The sequence below is a fragment of the Nannobrachium achirus genome, assembly GCF_963921795.1.
Source record: "Nannobrachium achirus genome assembly, chromosome: 5".
Lineage (NCBI taxonomy): Eukaryota > Metazoa > Chordata > Actinopteri > Myctophiformes > Myctophidae > Nannobrachium > Nannobrachium achirus.
Genome location: NC_137814.1, coordinates 23,580,076 through 23,594,300, shown reverse-complemented (window position 1 = coordinate 23,594,300; position 14,225 = coordinate 23,580,076). Strand labels below are relative to the sequence as shown.

General features: G+C 41.7%; 3 protein-coding genes across 3 annotated transcripts; all 3 read left to right on the top strand.

The window, feature by feature from the left end:
• The first annotated feature begins 2,812 nt into the window (after positions 1-2,812).
• Positions 2,813-7,644, top strand: LOC308285979 (uncharacterized protein). The gene is made up of 6 exons (XM_080726936.1): positions 2,813-3,107; positions 3,300-3,371; positions 3,703-3,789; positions 3,896-3,974; positions 4,203-4,519; positions 6,063-7,644. The coding sequence occupies exons 3-6, from the start codon at positions 3,730-3,732 to the stop codon at positions 6,072-6,074; spliced, it is 468 nt and encodes a 155-aa protein (XP_080583062.1). The 5' UTR covers positions 2,813-3,107; positions 3,300-3,371; positions 3,703-3,729; the 3' UTR covers positions 6,075-7,644.
• Positions 7,645-8,841: 1,197 nt separating this feature from the next.
• Positions 8,842-9,734, top strand: LOC308284923 (tRNA methyltransferase 10 homolog A-like; the record flags this gene model as incomplete). The annotated part of the gene is given in 2 exon segments (XM_080725648.1): positions 8,842-9,628; positions 9,631-9,734. Coding segments are annotated over 2 exon segments (891 nt in total).
• Positions 9,735-12,716: 2,982 nt separating this feature from the next.
• Positions 12,717-14,123, top strand: LOC308284922 (E3 ubiquitin-protein ligase TRIM35-like; the record flags this gene model as incomplete). Its single annotated transcript, XM_080725647.1, has 1 exon — positions 12,717-14,123. The coding sequence occupies one exon, from the start codon at positions 12,717-12,719 to the stop codon at positions 14,121-14,123; it is 1,407 nt and encodes a 468-aa protein (XP_080581773.1).
• Positions 14,124-14,225: the final 102 nt, after the last annotated feature.

Genomic DNA, 14,225 nt, shown 5'->3' with positions numbered 1-14,225 from the left:
CTTACTGGTGTTTATACTAAGTTCATACTGTATACTATGTATGTATATGTATACCAAGGCTTTGTGTAAATCTTATTCAACCAATTCAATTTGTGTAAAGCATACTGTGTGTGTTTAGTGTGTGTGTGTGTGTGTGTGTGTGTGTGTGTGTGTGTGTGTGTGTGTGTGTATGTATGTATGTATGTATGTGTGTGTGTGTGTGTGTGTGTGTGTGTGTGTGTGTGTGTGTGTGTGTGTGTGTGTGTGTGTGTACGCCTGTGTGTGTGTGTCTGTGTGTGTGTATGTGGGGGGGGGGGGGGGGGGTCATTTGCAACTGTGGTCTGTCAAAGCTCCACCCCCTGCTAGTATGGGGTTATTTTTAGGACAAAACAAATTCGTATTCGTACTTTGCCTTTTTTTTACTCGTAAACATTTTTACCAAAAAAACTATACGTAAACAAATTAATTGGAAAAAAATATCCGTAAAAAAAAGTATGAATGTTTTTGGGGAAGCTGCAGTGATTATAATGCCAAAACAAAAAAACAAGACAAAATACGAATATTTTCTTACTGATTTACGAGTTGTTTTGTTGGTTACTTCATCACGAATGCTTTCATCATCTCACGCACACGAATCTGAAACGGCCAATAATCACGTGATCGGCAGAGAGCCAATGGGGGTGCGGCCTTTCTACTAGCCAATCATAATTCTCCATTGTTGGCAGCGGTTGCCATGTCTGGTAAAAGTGAGTAATCTGTTGTTTATGTTCCTAACATAATATGCCCTATATAAAACCTATATCCACACGATATTTGTTTTTAAACTATTGACTAAATTGACTAATCAATCATTTTTATACATTAAATAAAATAGAAATGCATATAGTATTAATACACACGATAAAAGCACTGATAAAGGTCACTTACAGATGCTGCAAATCAAAACTAGACAATTAACCTTACCTCCGGCCCTGACCTTTTTACTGTAAATACAATATTTATTGTTTCTTATTTTTTTCTTATGATTGATGATACAATGTGCACAATGGCCTAATGTTTTTTATTATTCTGTCATTTAATGTTGTAGGAATTGATAGATAGGCTACCCCAGTGTAAAAAAACACCCCAAAATCTTTTTTATTTCTCTTTTTAGTTGACCTTGTATCACTGAACTGTTAGTAGCTGTCTTGTACTTTTCTTTTTAATACTTTTAGTATAGATCTTGATTGCCCAATAGTTAGAGGGGGGAGGGGCGGGCGCGGATGTGCGGTCTCGGTACTTCCGGTTCATCCACAGACTGCGTCGTGCTGTTCATTTTCTCCGTTAGATAAAAATGCTTTCTTTTCACCTTTTTCTACTTTTATCACTTCTCAAAATACGTTTTATTTGGATGCTTCATCTTTTTACCGTTCATTTTTTTTGTTAGTGTTGTCATCGTTTTTTATTTATAAAGGGAAACAAGATAATATGCTAGTCTTCACACAGCAGAGCAGAAATAAACGCTATTATTATCATAGAATACAGCAATATATCTAATAAAACGTTTGTTAATTGTGCTTAGCAGTAGTGTATTTTAGTGTTTGGGCCGGGGTCTTGTATGTAAAGAAAGTTTAATATTAACGCTAGCCTCATTAGCATCTTAGCTCCGTCTATAATAGGCTACATCATCAGCTATAGACTGTTGGTTCTCTAAGTGGGGTCCGGGGACCCCCAGGGAGTTCCAGGGGGTCCCCAGCTAAATTATAGTTAGGAACCAAATGGACCCTTAGGGGTATGTAACTGTACAAATCATTTGGTTCCATGTGTACACTCTGAGTTATGCTAACGTATGATTTTACAATATAAGTTGGGGTCTCAGAGATACAAATGGTATTAAATGGGGGTCAGTAGCCTAATGGATGTCAAACTGGGGGTCCTTGAAATTAAAATGGTTGGGAATCACTGCTAGAGCCGTAAAAATGTTCTCTTATGGGGTCACTGGCCTAAATGGGGGTCAGTGGGAATGTGGGATAATACAAGTCAATTCTTATGTTCACGATTGTGCTTGGCGTCGTGTGAATTGTTATTATTCAAGGAAAGTATTGTTCTCTGATGTTTGTGTTGTCTGTTTGTTCTCTGAACAAGCAGCGTCGTACACTGATTTTGCTTCAAACATGGTTCGCCTCCGTCAACCCACCGTAACTGGCGTTATCGATCAAATAATTTGCCATGTGGTTTTCCATTTACCTTTACCTTATACCTTACATTAAGCTGCCAGCACAACAACTTCTATGGAGTGTCCATGGATTGGAACCAAATGGACCCTTTACGGTCCATTTGGTTCCATCTGGACACAAACGTACCATTACATTAAGCTGCCAGCACAACAATTTCTATGGAGTGTCCATGGAACCAAATGGACCCTTAACGGGTCCATAAAGGGTCCATTTGGTTCCATCTGGACAAAAACGTACCGTTACGTGTGGTAAAAGTACTCAAATGTTTTTACTTTAAGTACAAATATCAATAATGTAATGTAGAAATACTCTGTTACAAGTAAAAGTCTGGAATTCAAAATGTACTTGATAAAATGGCTAAAGTGTTGGCATCAAAATGTACTTAAAGTGCCAAAAGTAAAAGTACTCTATGCAGAATGTCCCATTTCAAATATTTTGAAAATGGCAGATCTACATGCTCACAATGTGTCGCACTGTGAGCTTGCATTGGAGTAGAAGTACTCCAAAGGCACTCAGCTTGTTGTGTATTAAAGTACAATAATTTTGATCTGTGATATAGAGGAGTACAAGTATTGGAAATTGGAAATAATTCAGCTTGTAGTGGAGTAAAAGTAAAATATTTGGATCTGAGATATAGTGGATTAAAAGTATTGGAAATTGATAATACTCTAGTCAAGTACAAATACCTCAATATTGTACTCAAGTACAGTACTTAAGAAAATGTACTTAATTACTTTACACCATTGTGTTACCCTTGATTTTAACCCTGTATTCTCCTTTTATTTCCAGTATAACATTTCAGGATGATGTATTCTATGGAGGAGCTGTGTGCTTTGGTTAGCGTCAAGTATGTCAGGGGCAGACATGACGAGGCAGAGACTGTACTAGAGAGCAGTGAAAGCAGCGAAGAAGGTTTGTGGGATAAAAAAAAATAGAAAGAAAAATAGGAATAAGTCAGCTCAGTTTAATGATGTGTGTAGTGATTCTGGCTGTGGTGCAACTTGTGTGTTTAATTTGGAAATCAAAGTGTTTTAATCATGAATTACAATAATTAGCTGCTGTATTCAGTGTTCTAATGATAATCTGTATCTTTGACTTTCCAAGATGCACATGATTGTGACCAAGTTGATGCTGCCAGTGCTGGGTCAGCTGTTTTGATTCAATCTGGGAGTGAAGGTATGTGGTGTGGTGTGTTATGAATTACTAGCCCTTACCCGTTCAAAGATATGAGCTCCGAAATGATGTGCAGTGTGTGGGTTATGGGATGTGCATATGTGTATATGAGGGATGGAAAGTAACTTTAACTGGTGCTTGCATGCTAATATGTAGGAGCATCAATGTAAGAAATACCCGTTCCATTTAACGGCTACAGAGATACTGTGTACCGATCTGCATGATTTTTGGACAACATCTGTAACAGTGCCAGAATCAGAATCATACTGTACATGACCAGAAAGCGCCTCACACTTAATGTGAGAACATCTCATATTTCTTTTCTGTTCTTTAGGTGCAGACAGAGTTGAGCCGGACTCAAATGTGGAGGATGAAGATTCTGAAGGAGTTGAGGATGACGACACAAGTGGGGACGAAGAAGGTTTGTGTACAACCAGGCTTAAGTCAGCCAGAGCAAAGAATGCAAAGTCCTAGCAACACTGAATTATGTCAACGTGTGCATTCTGTTTGTTCCTCTTCTTTCCCAGATCCGCTTGATCGAAACTGGACACCTGACACGTGACCAACATGGTGATTCTCCTGGTGAATCGGAATCTGGAAATGAAGGTGTTGTCATTATTAATATGGACACATTGATGCACATGTGTGTAATGTAGTATCTTGCATGGTGCATGTTTGCTATTTAACTCTTTTCTTTCAACTACACATCCATACAGTACACATGTACATACCCACACAGATGTGCACGCAAGGGGCTGCACAGATACACACAGAGAGACTCGCACACTAATGGTCTGAATGACAAATTTTCTCTCTTTTTGTGACACAATATAGGACTTGAGGTGGAAGAAGACTCCTCAGGTGTTGATGCTGGTCTCTGTAGGAAGAGGAAAAATCCAGAGGGCTGGAAGAACAACATCCAGAAGAGGCGTAGAATGATAGGCCAGTCATATCTCGGGAGGAAGAATCGAGAGTCAGTGTTAAAGGAGGGAAGAAAAATGGGTGTGTCATGTCAGTCTGCAGCCTGCCACAGGTCCAGTAAACTGCACTGCAGAGAAGTGGAAGAGTCGAAGCGAGAAGAGATCTTCAAGTACTTCTGGGAGAAATTAGACTGGCGTGAGAGGAAGATTTATGTTGCATCATTGGTAGAGGTGAGCAGTGTAAAGCGACGGAGGACAGGAGCAGAGAAATCCAGGAGGTCGGCATCCATTTTCTGTCACCTTGTCGTAGATGGCAGGAGACTCAGAGTGTGCCAACGCATGTTCCTGTCAACCCTAGGCTTGAAGCAGTGGTCTTTTTTGAAGTGGGTAGGAAGAAGAGGGAAAAGCCCTACTGAGGAAGATAAGCACTACTGCCGGTCCTCGTCCTCTAAGATGTTAGCCTGCTTCCAGACCAGAGACCCCGCCCACTCTCAGATTGGACTCTTTCTCTGGTCTGGAGCTGAGTACAGGAATCACTTTTTATTTTCGGCTGCTCCAATGAGCGCGGGGGGTGGGGGGTGGGTCTAACGAATATCCAATGCGCGCAGCAGTTGAAACGATTCAAACGAAGTTCACACACAGGCAGGCTGAGGAAGGCACACACACACACACGCTGAGTTCACCAAGCTGTTTATGTTGATTACATGTTTCTGGTTGCAGTTCTGTCACTGGCACAGACAGACACACACACACAATCACACACACACAGTCCGCGACCGTGCGTCGCGTCCACCGTGCGTCTCGATCACCGTGCATCGCGATCACTCGCGCGCGCACGCTCGCAAAAAAGTCCCTCCCTGTAAATTGCTTAGAATAGAGCACAGTTTCAGACTAAAGCGTGAGCTGAGTCTGAGATCAGGCTACTAAGATGTACCTGGAGCCTGTGTTCAAGTCCATCAATCACCTCCATGCAGAGTATATCCGTTCCAGTGCAGACCATGGCATCCAGGCGCTGTCAAGGCAAGTGTTCACCAGAATGTTTAAGGACTTGAATTACTCTCTTTTTCACCCGAAGAAAGACCAGTGCGATACCTGCTGTGCGTTCAAGGCTGGGAACATTGAGGCTGCCACATGGAAGGAGCACTGCAACAAAAAGGACACTGCACGAGCCATGAAGCAGAAGGACAAAGACGAGGCAGGTGAGAAGACCTTGGTGACATGCATGGATCTTCAGGGGCTCCTGCTCTGCCCCAAGCTACAGGCCTCATCCCTCTATTTCAAGACCAAGCTCTGTGTCCATAACTTTACCATGTATGACATGACTTCACATGATGCATCAAATTACTTATGGCACGAGGGTGAAGCTGGTCTCTCTGCCAACGAGTTTGCTTCGTGCATCGTGCACTTCCTCGAAGAACATCCCTCTTATGATGAGTACATCCTGTGCACAGTGTGATTGAGAGAAGACTGAGGAACAGAGACATCTGCATTCCAGCTGAGTATGTCGTTGCCATCCGGGAAGCCCGTACCAATCCCAGGCCATACCAAGTGAAGTATGTAGACCACACTTTCTTCAAAAACTTCAGCCAGGTGAACCTCTGCAAAGCCATCCGCCCGGGAAAGGTCACTGGGGATCCCACCGTGCATGACCTCCGAGCAATCGGGTATTTGAATACATAATAATGACATAGCTGCGGAAACCAAAACAAACATTATTTAATGATTATTAAAACCTGACTTTTCTCCCCTGTCACTGTCCTTGTATTCATCCTAGGTACAACGTTGATGGCAGTATGGAGTACAAGATCGACCACTCAGACGCCTGGAAGCCCTACGAGTCCCCATCACTGAGGAGGAAGAGCAACATCACCACAGTGTCCCCACTCTACACTTGCCGCCGCACCATTAAAGCGATGAACTTCAAACATCTGCAAGAAATGAAGCAGGTGTTGCCCAGTGATTTCCATGGCTTCTACAACGCCCTCCGCTATGAGCACGAGGAGTGATGGTTTCTCTGTTTTTCTCTCTCTCCGTCTGACATCACCACATAGAATCGCAAACTTGACTGAATGGACACCTTTACAAGATTTCATATTTAGATTGTAATTAGAGAAAAGACAAGATGAGTGTTAAAATGTGTTAATTTTCTTCTATAATTTTAGCGATTTTGATTACATTGCTTTCAGTGCTTGGGGACATGTGTACAATGGCTAAATATGTATTTTTAGATACAATAAGTCCATTCAAAAAGAGGCACCACAATCTTTCATGGGCAGATGTTACTTATGGGGGCTAGTAGTGTCACTGTAAATTGTAATAAAATAAATTGCCAGCTTATTGTGTCTAAAAGGACACATTTAGGCACTTGCACACATGCACTGAAATAAAGTATTTAAAATCGCTAAAACAATAGAACTAAATGAAAACATTTAACTCTCCCATCTTTGCTTTTCCCTAATTACAATCTAAAATTATGAAACCTTGTATGATATTCTTGCTCTGGGGTGGCATCGTTACCAAAGTTCCTAATTCCCACTGGGTTCATGTTCCTCCCTGCCTGGACAGGTGTTATGTCGACAAGTGTTCTGCTCAAAGTGTCCTTCTCCCTCATACAGTCTTCACTACCTGGAATCCAGCACACAGTGGTTAATGTGTTTCATGTGTGCTCTGTTACTGTTTAAAAATAGTTTAGGGCAGTGCAATGTTTATGTATTTGCTTATTTGTATTCTTATTTATTTGCCCATTTCTAATATAATTACAGCAGAATGCACTTTTGAGATGTTGAAATTTTACACCACAGTAGGGACATCTATCTTCATTGTTGAGGTCTGTGAGATTTGACATTGTCTAGGAGTCAACTTAGCCAATGAGTCTAGCCTTAGTAGGTTGAAGAGCGTTGTAGAGCTGAACAGACACTTAACCTATGGTCCTTCCATTTTCAGTTCTATGTAATGCCCTTTCCAGGCACTGTATTACTGTTACAACACCTACATTAGAAATACTGAAACCCTCCTCCAAACATCCTTTACATCTCTAAACAATCACATCGATAATTTTGTACAATTAATTCTGCAAGTTCTATTATAATTAGTTTTCATGTAGAAAGAAGCTAACAAATAAGATTCAGCAATTGAACACATCATTGAAACGGGGACTCAGCAGGAAAATCTGTTTGATTAACTTGGTTGCCACACACTGTGGAGCCACTGTCTAATAAAATATAATTCTGTGCAGTTGTATTTGACTATTGTAGCATGTTTTCCTTCCAGCCTAAAGTTGATCTTGGTCATCACTGTCTGCTAACATCAATGTGAAATAACCTATTGTACATGAACACTTATTTAGCTTGGTTATAACATCAGAGGGTCTGGTAAGTAAATAAATTACATTAGGAATTGATTGCATTCTTTATTAGCAAAATGTTCATTAATCCAGGTTGTACAGTCAAAGTTGTACTGTAATCTGTTATGAAACACTGTTCATCATAGTAACTAGTTTGTTTTGGCCAAAGGGTCTGTTTTTGTAATCATCCATTTCACATTTCATGGATGCTATGTACATTAAATGACAGAATAATAAAATACATTAGGCTATTGTGCCCATTGTATCATCAATCATAAGAAAAAAATAAGAAACAATAAATATTGTATTTACAGTAAAAAGGTCAGGGTCATGTATATTAGATGTCTAATATACCTCAAAATGTTTGCTGGGGAGGTAAGGTTAATTGTCTAGTTTTGATTTGCAGCATCTGTAAGTGACCTTTATCAGTGCTTTTATCGTGTGTATTAATAATATATGCATTTCTATTTTATTTAATGTATAAAAATGATTGATTAGTCAATTTAGTCAATAGTTTAAAAACAAATATCGTGTGGATATAGGTATATTATGTGAGGAACATAAGCAACAGATTACTCACTTTTACCAGACATGGCAACTGCTGCCAAGAATGGAGAATTATGATTGGCTAGTGGAAAGGCCGCACCCCCATTGGCTCTCTGCCGATCACGTGATTATTGGCCGGTTCATTCGTGTGCGTGAGCGTTTCATTCGTGTGCGTGAGATGATGAAAGCATTCGTGATGAAGTAAACCAACAAAACAACTCGTAAATCAGTAAGAAAATATTCGTATTTTGTCTTGTTTTTTTGTTTTGGCATTATAATCACTGCAGCTTCCCCAAAAACATTCATACTTTTTTTTTTTTTACGGATATTTTTTTCCAATTAATTTGTTTACGTATAGTTTTTTTGGTAAAAATGTTTACGAGTAAAAAAAAGGCAAAGTACGAATACGAATTTGTTTTGTCCTAAAAATAACCCCATATTGCTAGACTCATGAGTGACAATAAAAGATTCAACTTCAGACCAAATCCTCCACAACTTTCCACAGCTACAAGAGGGAACGGGAATACTGACCCAGACCAGAACACTGAACCTGCTGAACTCAAACTGCTGCAGACACTGTCAGCTGTGAACACCAACTTCAGGGAACATTCTAGAGCAGGGAGTGTTACCACGACTGACTGGCTGATTTTCCGCTTTAAGCAGAATGTTTTCTTTTACAGAAGAGTACTTTTTCTGTCCTGTGGGTGAATTTCTGACTAGTGAAGTGAATGGAAGTGCAGCAGCAGCTCTCTCCAAACGGCAACACAAGAAGCTCCTGAAACACCAGAAATGGGAGGAAGAGAGAGAACTCAGAAAACAGAAGCGTAAGGAGAGGAAGCAGCAGCAGAGGGTGGACAGACAGACCCAGGGTGAAGAGGCAGGAGCAGTAGAATCCAGGAAGAGGTTCCGCAGGCCTCTGGAGACCATCCCTCTACGCCTGGTGGTCGACTGTGGCTTCGACAGCCTCATGTCACTCAAGGACATTCGAAAGCTTCAAAAACAGATCCAGCGGTGCTACGCAGAGAACCGGCGGGCCTCTCACCCAGTTCAGTTCTATCTGACCAGCGTGGGCGGACAGTTGAAACAGTACATGGACGACAACGACAAAGGCTGGGTCAACTGGAAGGACATCAGCGTGAAGACAGAGCACTACCACCAGGTCCTGTCCAAGGAGCAGGTGGTCTACCTGACCTCTGACTCCCCCAACGTGCTGACCCAGCTGGACCAATCCAAAGCCTACGTTATAGGAGGCCTGGTAGACCACAACCACCACAAGGGTATAACCTTTGAGAAGGCCAAGGAGCTGGGCATCGAACACGCACAGCTTCCACTGAGCAGCTTTGTCAAGATGAACAGTCGTAAAGTGCTGACTGTGAATCATGTGTTCGAAATCATCCTCGCCTTCCTGGAGACAGGAGACTGGCAGGAGGCCTTCTTCACCGTGCTGCCCCAGAGAAAGGAGCCACGCCGCTGGAGCAGGACGGCCAGCCCGCCATGGACAAGGACTGTGACAGTGACTCTGACACCGAGGCAGCCGCCTCAGGACAAAGACTCTGACAGTGACTCTGACACAGAGGCAGCCCCCCTCAGCCCGCACAGGACAAGGACAGGTGCACTGATAGATGTGGTCAACCACCTGGGCAACCTGACCTTCAAACTCTGGTGCATAATGCAGAACATTGTCTCCTACACTCCCATCATTCTGGACCCCAACACTGCCCATCCAAACCACATCCTGTCAGATGATCTGACCGGTGTGACAGGGAAACTACGGCAGCTACAAGCAGGAGAGAGACTGCAGATTCCTGACAACGCAGAAAGGTTTAAGTCATATGACTATTTGCTGGGTTATGAGGGCTGTTTTAGCATCGTTGTGTAATCATACCACTGTACTGTTTGCAAACTGTTAATAAAGTATTCAATCAATCAAATTCAGCAATATGATTGCTTTATTGTCTCCGCCAGGCCGAAGGTGTGGCAGAGGTCTGATTTCTGATCAAATTATAAATCTGTAAAATAAACCATACGTGATGGAATGATGTTTAATTCAAATAAACATGTCCTTTACATCTTTTTGTGTGATGCATCAAGACAAATAACAAATAACGTGTTCCATAGTTTATGATCTCAGGTAGTGATTTCAATATTGTATTTGTTAAATATGTTTGTTTTGTGGAAACAAGGTGAGGTAAACGGCACAGTAAATAACACATGGATGGATGATCTCTATTAAATTCAAAGAGTTTTCTCAAATCCTAGAATTTGTCTTTGCTCAGCTGGACTGAGATTAACAGACCTAGAATGAGGAGTGACTGACAGAGAGACCCATTATAGTACCTTATACCACATTGATTGACCCTAGTGGCCCCATTATTTTGGGCACATGTTCAAAGAGTTTCAGACATTTTCCACATAAGGTTTTGCAAAAATAGCCGAGCCACATTGCTGACAAGCATTGTGATGTTACTCATTGCGAGCTTGTAGGTTAGCAATTGGCTATTTGGCATAACATGACAAAGTTCATAGGTTTTAAGTGGCTAATGTAAATCACACAGTAAAACTAATATTTCTCATAATAACACTTTCATGTAAACGTACACACGTGGCTGAAGGCAAATCTGTTTTTACTGAGGTAGTCCAACAAGTAATTAACAAATGAAATGCCTGGGTGGGGATGTTGGCTTTCTTTCAGTGCATTTCCATAACATTTATTTGTATTTTGGGGAAGGAGGCTTTTGGTTTTGTCATAATTTAAGCACTAATAATAGTAGTAGTAGTAGTAGTAATAATAATAATACGGGTAATAATAATTGTTGTGGAAATTGAACATTTCCTCGGTGAGAGAATAAAGAGTTAGACACTGATATGTCTATAACAGATATATGCAATACAACAGATGACAATAATACTAGTGAGAATTCACTAAACTCACTCAAGACATATTATCTTACTCAATTACTTCCCTTGCTCGGATATTACATTCATAACATCAGCATACAGTAATATATTAATATAACCGAAGTAAGATGAATATTAAATATACAATTACAATATCAATAATTGATAACTCCATAATCGATAGATCAATAGCCTGAGAAGGAATATAAATTGTACTTCCATAACAATAAGGGTAATAATAATAATAATAATAAGGAAATCTAACTGAAGTAAGTCAAAACCAACAGCAAACCAATTAAATCTACAAAGGGAATGCTAACTGTTTATTTCACCTTAATCACTTTTAGACATTCAGCTCCCCCCTGCATGAGAAAGGGAGAGGAGACGTTATTCCATCGTGCTGAACTGAAAAAGATGCTTCACACCAAAACCAGCAGATCGTCAGACAATGAAAACTCCCTGCTGGGACACTAGATATGCATAGTCCTGGAATGTGTGACTTCTGTACAAAGCTCTGAATCATTCATGACCACCCATCTTTACATAAGTGTTTTGGTGCAAATCTAAATCTAATCAACATGTCTATCAGTGACTTCTCAGAGTGGAGGTGTGTGTGTGTGTGTGTGTGTGTGTGTGTGTGTGTGTGGGGGGGGGGGGGGGGGGGGGGGCAGTAAAGTTCTGTTTAATCATTACTTTGTTTGTTTAAACATATATTTTCTACCTCATATTATGCAGTCAAATCCTCCCATTTGTAACTCTGAGGGAGTTAAATATTTTGGCTTTAATGGCTTTAATATATCTGTTGTGGCATTCCAAAGACTTGTGTTGCCAATAGTGGATAGGTTAATGTGTCAATCCTATTGTTTTTCCTCACTGATTTAAAACAAAACGTAAACTGTTCAACAGTTGTGTTGCAACAGTTTCTTCTTTGTTGTTCTGAAGCTTCAGTATGTGCTGCTGTGAATCAGTACACGTGAAGGTAGAGTCAAGTGTGTGAGGACTCGGAGGACTAAACCAGTCAAGAATAGTAGGCTACTATACATTAATCTCTCAAGACGTAAACAAATCCAAAGGGGGGACAGACAGACAGACAGACAGACAGACGGACAGTATTTGCACAATTTATTAAGTTAACTCTCAGCAAAATACATCTCAAACACACTATTGTGCTGTGCATACTAAGTTCATACTGTATAGTAAGTCTTTGTGTAAATCTTATTCAACTAATTACATGTGTGAAGCATACTCTACGTGTTCAGAGTGTGTGTGTGTGTGTGTGTGTGTGTGTGTGTGTGTGTGTGTGTGTGTGGGGGGGGGGGGGGGGGGGGGGGGGGGGGTCATTTGCAACAGGTCTGTGGTCTGTCAAAGCTCCACCCCCTGCTAGACTCATGAGTGACAATAAAAGATTCAACTTCAGTTCAGACCAAATCCTCCACAACTTTCCACAGCTACAGGAGGGAACGGGAATACTGACCCAGACCAGAACACTGAACCTGCTGCACTCAAACTGCTGCAGACACTGTCCGCTGAATGTACTTTTACAAAAACCAGGATTCACAGTGAACGCCAACTTCAGGGAACATTCTAGAGGAGGGAGTGTTATTACCACCACTGACTGGCTGATTTTCTGCTTTGAGCAGAATGTTTTCTTTTACAGAAGAGGACTTTTTCTGTCCTGTGTGTCACGACATCTTCAAGGACCCTGTTCTCCTGTCGTGTAGCCACAGCTTCTGTAGAGGCTGTCTGCAGAAATGGTGGAGCGCGAAGAAAATGAAGGAATGCCCAGTGTGTAAGAAAACACATTCAAAGGATCCACCCTCTAACCTGGCTCTGAAACATCTGTGTGAGACTGTCACACGGGAGAGACACCAGAGGCCTTCAAAACGTCAGAGATCTGCGGCAGGGTCTGAGGATCTCTGCAGTCTGCACGCAGAGAAACTCAAGCTCTTCTGTCAGGAATGTCAACATCCAGTGTGTGTTGTGTGTCTTCATTCAGAAAAACACACCAACCACATATCCAGACCCATTGATGAAGCGGCACTGGACCACAAGGAGCAAGTCCAGAAATCACTCAAACCACTACTTAAGAAGCTGGAGGTTTTCAATGCATTCAAAACAAACTGTGACCAAACAGTAGACCACGTTAAGATCCAGACCCACAACACGGAGAGGCGGATTAAAGAACAGTTTAAAAAGCTGCATCACTTTCTACGAGATGACGAGGAGGCTAGAATCACTGCACTAAGAGAGGAAGAGCAGCAGAAGAGTCAGATGGTGAAGGAGAACATTGAGAGTCTGAACAGAGCGATATCAACCCTTTCACACACAATCAGAGTCATAGAGGAGGAGTTAACAACTGGACACATCTCATTCCTGCAGAACCACAAGGCCACAATGGAAAGAGCCCGGTTCACACCTAAGGACCCAAAGCCTGTCTCGGGGGCACTGATAGACGTGGCCAAACACCTGGGCAACCTGACCTTCAGAGTCTGGAACAAGATGAAGGACATCGTCTCATACACACCTGTCATTCTGGATCCCAACACTATCCATCCATGTCTCATTCTGTCTGATGATCTGACCAGTGTGAGACGTGTAGAAAGACAGCAGCTTCCTGACAACCCAGAGAGGTTTGATTACTGGCTCTGTCTCCTGGGCTCTGAGGGTTTCAACTCGGGGACTCACACCTGGGATGTTGATGTCGGAGACAGTGCCGTCTGGGAACTAGGTGTGGCTGAAGAATCTTTAAGGCGAAAGAAGAGCAGAGGGGGTCCATTATGGATTATAGAATCTTGTGGAAGTAAATACAGTACAGAATCCTCAACAGGGCCAGCCGTTGAACTCTCATTGAAGCAGCATCCTCAGAGGATCAGAGTCCAGCTGGACTGGAACAGAGGAAAGCTGTCATTCTCTGATCCTGATACTAACACACACATACACACCTTCACACACACGTTCCAAAAAACTATCTTTCCTTACGTTTTCACTCCTTATACTCTGACGATGTTACCAGGGAAGATCAATGCAACTCTGGAGCAATGTAGTTAGACTTAAACGATTATTCCAAGTGATATCCTTCCCATTAAGTGTTTTGTTTTTGAACAATGAACCTTTTTGAGGTTCTGGCAACAGATACTGTTGCCAGAAAGC

What these genes read in the sequence shown, in the direction of transcription:
- LOC308285979 (XM_080726936.1), top strand. Translation starts at nt 3,730, where the DNA reads ATGTGGAGGATGAAGATTCTGAAGGAGTTGAGGATGACGACACAAGTG. An exon ending in CACAAGTGGGGACGAAGAAG is followed by an intron (nt 3,790 to 3,895) that starts GTTTGTGTACAA and finishes CTTCTTTCCCAG; the next exon opens with ATCCGCTTGATCGAAACTGG. An exon ending in ATCGGAATCTGGAAATGAAG is followed by an intron (nt 3,975 to 4,202) that starts GTGTTGTCATTA and finishes GACACAATATAG; the next exon opens with GACTTGAGGTGGAAGAAGAC.